At 54.5% G+C, this 6,000-nt stretch overlaps 1 protein-coding gene across 5 annotated transcripts in view; it reads right to left on the bottom strand.

The window, feature by feature from the left end:
* PDE10A (phosphodiesterase 10A) overlaps positions 1–6,000 on the bottom strand; it is a 587,662-nt gene that overhangs the window by 299,327 nt on the left and 282,335 nt on the right. The window contains exon 1 of one of the 5 annotated variants that reach the window (XM_032407507.1): positions 5,359–5,444. The exons of the other annotated variants lie outside the window; for them this stretch is intronic. Within the exon in view, the coding sequence (XP_032263398.1) occupies positions 5,359–5,425 (67 nt within the window). The 5' untranslated portion in view covers positions 5,426–5,444. Of the gene's footprint in view, positions 1–5,358; positions 5,445–6,000 lie in introns of those variants that run through there. 5 annotated transcript variants of the gene reach the window in all.

Genomic DNA, 6,000 nt, shown 5'->3' with positions numbered 1-6,000 from the left:
CCCCCTGTTGGACCCTGTCTCCCCCACGGCTGGACCCTGTCTCCCCCACGGCTGGACCCTGGCACACAGAGGCTGAGGCCAAGTCAGTTTTCAATGAGTGGCCTTCAATTTCTACGTTCTCTTTCCACAAGCACCACGTTGTTGTTTTTTGTTTCTTTTCACCTTTGAATTTCCAAAACAAATATCAGAGCACCTTCCATACATAGGTCAGCCACCGTTACAGTCTCAGGGATATAACCAAAAAAGACAAGCTCCCTCCCTCAGGCTCTCACCAAGCTTGCTTTCTGCACAGGGAAGACAGGCAATAAAGAAGCAGGCCAGTAAATGAGCAAGAGAATTCCAGAAAGTGGTAAATGCTACAAATAAAATCAGAGTGCTAGGCATCTTGTGTTTCCTTTGTAAGATCTTGAGCTACTCTATCACTGTGGAGTTTTCCCTTAGACCAATTTAGATCAGCTGGAGGAGCTTGATTTACATTTTAAAAGGAAATTAAAATGTTTTGAATTACAACTAAGAGCTTTCCTTTTAAGGGAGAAATATTCCTTTTTCATGAAAATTATTTTTTCTTTCCTTCTCAGACTGCCAGAGCTGTTTTTAAACAAACAAAAATTAACAATGTATTGATGAGATGTTCATCACACCAGGTTTAACCTGCTTTATAGTAAACAAAATCCTAACATTTACTTAATTATCTAGTGCCGTGCACTTTTTTCCCTGTGATGAGGAAGGACTTTTAAGATCCACATTCTTAGCAAGTTTCAAATATGCAACACAGTACTATTAGGCACAGACACCATGTCGTACATTATATCCCCATGGCTTACTTATCTTATTGCAATGCATTTCTTTTCCCAAGGGACAGAAGAAGTTTTATGTGCAAAATTATCCGAGGGTAAGACATCAGATTGACGTGAGAGAAGACACTGTCCTCTGTTTCCACTACCTCTGATTCAGATTTTTAGGGATTATCTCTGTTCATGTAGGTTTTTTGAAACTGAAAGAGGAGTTTTGTGAAATTTAAATTAACACCCCTTAGCAGTTCCAGCCAGTTTAAACAGCGTGGCCCCTGGATTTCAGCCCTTCTGACTACTCCAGCCACAAACAGACACAGACATCTCCACGGACACCTGGTCTACCAGGACCTGCACCTGGCCAGGCAGGGAAAATTCACAACTCTGCTTTCCTGGGTATCTTGGCAGGTATCCAGATCCATATTTCAGGTCCTTGGAAGGAAGAGTCATCATTATTTTCATCTACCTCAAACAATTTGCACTGACTAGGGACTCAGTGATTACCTGTTGGTTGGCTGTGAATTGACTTGACCTCCATTTCTGTTGCCGTGCTTCTGTCCCCACAACCTCAGCAACCTCTGTCTCACCAACACCGTAAAAAGACGCTACATGTGAAGTGTAGTGTAGCTTCCATGTGTTACACACATTTACTCTTAAAAGGAATCCTATTTATCTCAGTGTGTTCAAGTGCTGACCACATAGTATCTTCAGTCTCAAGAAACAGAGCAAGAGTGGTTAGGGGTTGATGCGGAGCATATTTCGAAACTACCATTTCTGGAAACATACACATTTTCTGTTGTGAACATTTGAAAAAGACACAATACACTGTAGTCTGAAGCAGCGTCTGTGGATGACATTCACAAATCTTTGCCATGTCCTTTTCCTTGCTCCCTCTGTCCCCTCTGTCCTGACCAACCAGCGCTTTCCTTTTTCTACAGCTCTGCACCATTCAGAGTAGGCAGTTGTAGAGAGGGAACACTGGTGAGGGAGAGGAAGGGAGAGACTTTTCTGACTTCTGAATGTCCTCAAGGCAGTACGCTCAAGGTCTCTTCTCCGCTGAGATACCTCTCCTGCACTTTCCACCATAACACCAAGTGCAGACAAGGTGAGTTGTTTTTTCCAGAAAACTGTGGCTTATACTGGTCTATCACAGCATGACTTCTTGACTTTCCTCTGCATGCACGTACACACACACCCACACACACACACATGCACGCGCACACACACTGATGCAAAGTGGACTTCTCCATTCTCTCTGGGAGGATCTGGGATCTCCAAGTGCAGAGATGGCTTTCTATTCCAGTCAGCAACTTTTGAAGCAGTGATGTGCTGAAGCCCTGAGCCCGAGGACAAGGTCAGAGGTCAACATTTAAAAGGTGGATGGCAGATGAGGGGCAGTCAGGCATGACCGGACAGGGAGGGAGCACAACCGCCCACCTACGAGCCCTGGGCATCAATGCTAAACCTGCTTCCAGGAGGATCTCTCCTACTGGTTGGTGAACTCCTCTTGGACCATGGCCAGGCCAGGGCAACACCTGGCAACTGGCAGTAGTTTTAATAAGTGTTTGCTCCGTGCATTACTGAGCAAACCAGTGAATCAGTGTGAACCAAAATGCAAAACCAAAATGGACAAGAATGGAACCAGGATATCCAACTTCCAACCCATGATTTGCTTTTTGTGATGATAAAAATAAAACCAGCGTTCCCAGAAACAGGAATTGGACACAGCAGCCTTTATGTGACAACTTGATTGTTAGACCCAGAAGAGACCAAACGGAAAGGTAAAAAAGAGAATAAACATGCAAAAATTAAGACACATCTGTATACATTTGGGCATTTTTCCATTCTTACAGAACCCAGAACTCATTTTTACTGACAAATATCAAAAAGTCTGCCAAGGGGCGCCTGGGTGGCTCAGTCGTTAAGCGTCTGCCTTCAGCTCATGGTCCCCGGGTCCTGGGATCGAGCCCCGCATGGGGCTCCCTGCTCAGCGGGAAGCCTACTTCTCCCTCTCCCACTCCCCCTGCTTGTGTTTCCTCTCTCGCTGTGTCTTTCTCTGTCAAATAAATAAAATCTTAAAAAAAAAAAAAAAAAAAAGTCTGCCAAGATTCTGGTACTTGACCAATTCAGACAGATGAAGCTTATCATGCAGCGAGACAGAAACAAAGACCCCAAAAGTGTCAGAGCAGAAACTGGCTACTGTTCTTTGAGCGTCCATTCAGCCTCTTCCCCACCTTTGCCTAATAACAGATTGTGCTTAAGAGTACTTCCATACTTAGCACCTTAGCAAAATCCCAAAGAAGACCTTGTAGCCTTTTGTTCCTATTCAAACCCCAGGCTACTCCTTGCTGACTTGGTTCAAGGGAAGAAAACACACACACAAAGACAAAAACTAACAATTCTTGAGTGTGATTATCACTGGGCTTCTCCCAGCCAGAACTTTCTGCAGAGTGGGTCCCTTCTGATGGCTTTCTTCTCTAGGTCCTCCGTCCTTCCAAAGGGAAAGCCTGCTGGGAACCTCCTAGTTCAGCCTCATTCAACCTGGACGGTTAATCTTTATCCTGTCCCACAACATCCCTGGCAAGGTACCCCCACCCAAACTAACAAATCCCACTAACAGCAAATACAAACAGAACCTTCATCATTTTAGGAAACCCTGTTCCGCCCAAATGCCCACACCCCTGTCTCCTTGCCACTGCCCTCTCCCCAAAATAGTGCTCCTCACAGGCAAGCCATGGTACTCTTCCATTCCCACACACACCCCAACAGCCAAATGTGAAATGCAGATGTTTATTTAGAACACACAAATGCACGTGGAAGGGAACAGACAGGAACTCCAGTTCTAGGCCCAAGGCTTAACCAACACACTTCGGAACTCCTTGGGAGCTCCATGCTCTCACCCCACCTTCAATTCGTGGCACATCCGTGTCCATTTCAGTAAGTAAAAATGTCCACATCTAAGGGCAGCAGGGCGCGACTCCTCTTGCCCAGACCACATCCCTCCCCAAATGCAGCATCTAAAAATCAACCAACACCCGCGGGGGGGCGGGGGGGCCTGAGGAAGTAGATGACTGGGAGCTGCATCTGACTAGGGGAGACTACAGGATGGAGGAGTCGGGAGGGGCGTCCAGGGACCACGCCTAGCCGTCCTATCATGTCCATGGTCACGTTGGGGCAGAAACAGCCGCTGGGCAGCCGGGGTGCGCGGTGCGAGAGGCCGCTGGGCCATGCGGCCCGGGTGGATCCCCGCGCCCAGGAGGCGGGATCGCTGGGGGCTGTAGGGCCCGCACATGACACGCTCGCAGGCCCAGGGGCTGCACCCCAGCGGCGCTCAGGCGGGTAGTGTGCCCAGACAAGTACCAGCAGCGAGGTTGGGCTGGACCCCAAGTGCCCAGAGGCGAAGACTGGCCAGAGCTGGGGAGTGAGCGGCAGATGGGAGCAGGAAGCCAAAACGCGACCCTGGAGAGTCTGCCGGGAGAAGGCGCCGCGGAAACGCGGTTCCCTAGCGAGCAGCAGACAAAGGCTCGGGTGCGCACGCGGTGGACGGTGGCGCCCGGGCTCCGCGCTTAGGGCCGGGAAGAACCCTGCCCAACCCGGCTGGTGCCGGAGTCGCCCGGTGCCCCGCGGGTGCGACCTTCGCCACCCCCCACCCCCAGCCCCGGGTCTCCCGTCCTCACCTTGCTCGCCCTCCATCCACAACAACGGCGATCCCCTCTTCTGCGCACCGGGCGCCTCTTCACTTAACATCTTCCGCCTCCTGCCTTCTAGCAAACCTCTGCCTTGACTATTCTGCTCAGCCTTGCCCCCCTCCCCCGCGACACGCCTTCTACCACCCCTGCTCCAGCACGCTCTCAGCCCAGCACCCGGGACTGGGGAGGCGGGGCGGCCTTAGTCGGCCCGGGGGTCCGAACCCGCGGCGCCTTCCTCCTCCACCCTAACGCCCCATTGTCCTTCCCTTTACCAGCCCAAGCACCAGCTAAACCCCGGGATCTAGAGAAAGTGGACTCTTAGTGGAGATGCACCCATTTCACTCCGCTAGTCCACGCTCTGGAACAGGGTCACTGCAGCGGGGGCGGGAAGGGGAGCGACCCGGGCACAGACACCGAACCCGGGGAACCGCGAGTGCCTTCACCTTTGGGAGCGCGGAGCTCCGGTGTCCTGGCCTGCCCTCACCCGGCCAGGGGACCCAGCGGGCGGGACCTCCAAGTGGAAGGAAGCGCGTTTCTTCCAGCCTCACTGGTCCCAGGCTAAGGGGAGAGGAGCCTGGCGTAAGGGGTCACAGAGTAGAGACTGCAGCGATGGGCCGGGCAAGTGTGGCCTCAAACAGCACCGGGGGACCCGAGGGGGGCAGCGGGTCCCGTTCTCACCGCGCTCCAGGGTCACCCTTCCCCCGCACGCACGCGGAGCCTGGGAAACCCCGGTGTCCCGGCGCTGACGGACGCTCCCGCGCGCCACCAATGTGCCTGGAGCCTCCCGTCCTACAGTGAAGCCCACTGGGCGCCAAATGCCTCCGGCACAAGCACCCTGCGCGCCCCCGACCGCGGGGAATGAGGAGCCCGGCACTTACTGGGGCTCAGGAAACACTCCGTCAACCTTCGGAAGCAGCTCGCATTATTAGAAGGTCCATCTTCCATGTCGGAGCCGAAGAGCAGTGGGGACGCGGCGGCGAGGGCGAAGCCGGCGCCTCGGGGCCGCCGTGGAGTTCGGCCGCCGCCGCCTGGGCTGGGGCCGGGGCAGCCCCCGCCGGCACCCGGGAAGCCGGGGGAGCCCGCGCGGCGGGCGGCCGGGCCGAGCGGGAGCCGGAGCCCGGCGCGGACTGGGAGCAGCAAACCCTGGAGCGCAGAGCAGAGGAAGAGCCGCCGCCGCCCGCCGCCGCTGCCACCGCCGCCGCGGGGACTACTGCTGGGAGGGACGCTCAAGGGAGCTGCCTCTTGTCCTCCTCCGCCGCCGCCGCCAGCATCGCCGCCGCCTCCTCGAGCCGCCGCCGCCGCCGCTGCGCCCTCCCTTCCCGGGAGACGCACGGGGAGGTGAAAGGCAGATGAGGAGGGGAGAAGAGAAGGAGGGGGCGGGGGGGGCGGCGGCCAGAAGTAAAAGGAAGATGGAGAGGAGGAGGGGACAGGGGAGGAGAGGGCGAGCGCGAAGGGAGCGCGGGCCGAGCCCCAGCCGCCGCTGCCGCGCGCACACAGGGCGCCCGGGCCCCCCGCGGGGC

This window comes from Phoca vitulina, unplaced genomic scaffold (genome assembly GCF_004348235.1).
Source record: "Phoca vitulina isolate PV1807 unplaced genomic scaffold, GSC_HSeal_1.0 scaffold9, whole genome shotgun sequence".
In the NCBI taxonomy this organism is placed as follows: Eukaryota; Metazoa; Chordata; class Mammalia; order Carnivora; family Phocidae; genus Phoca; species Phoca vitulina.
Note: the sequence above shows the minus strand (reverse complement) of the source record. Positions and strands in the feature narration are given on the sequence as shown.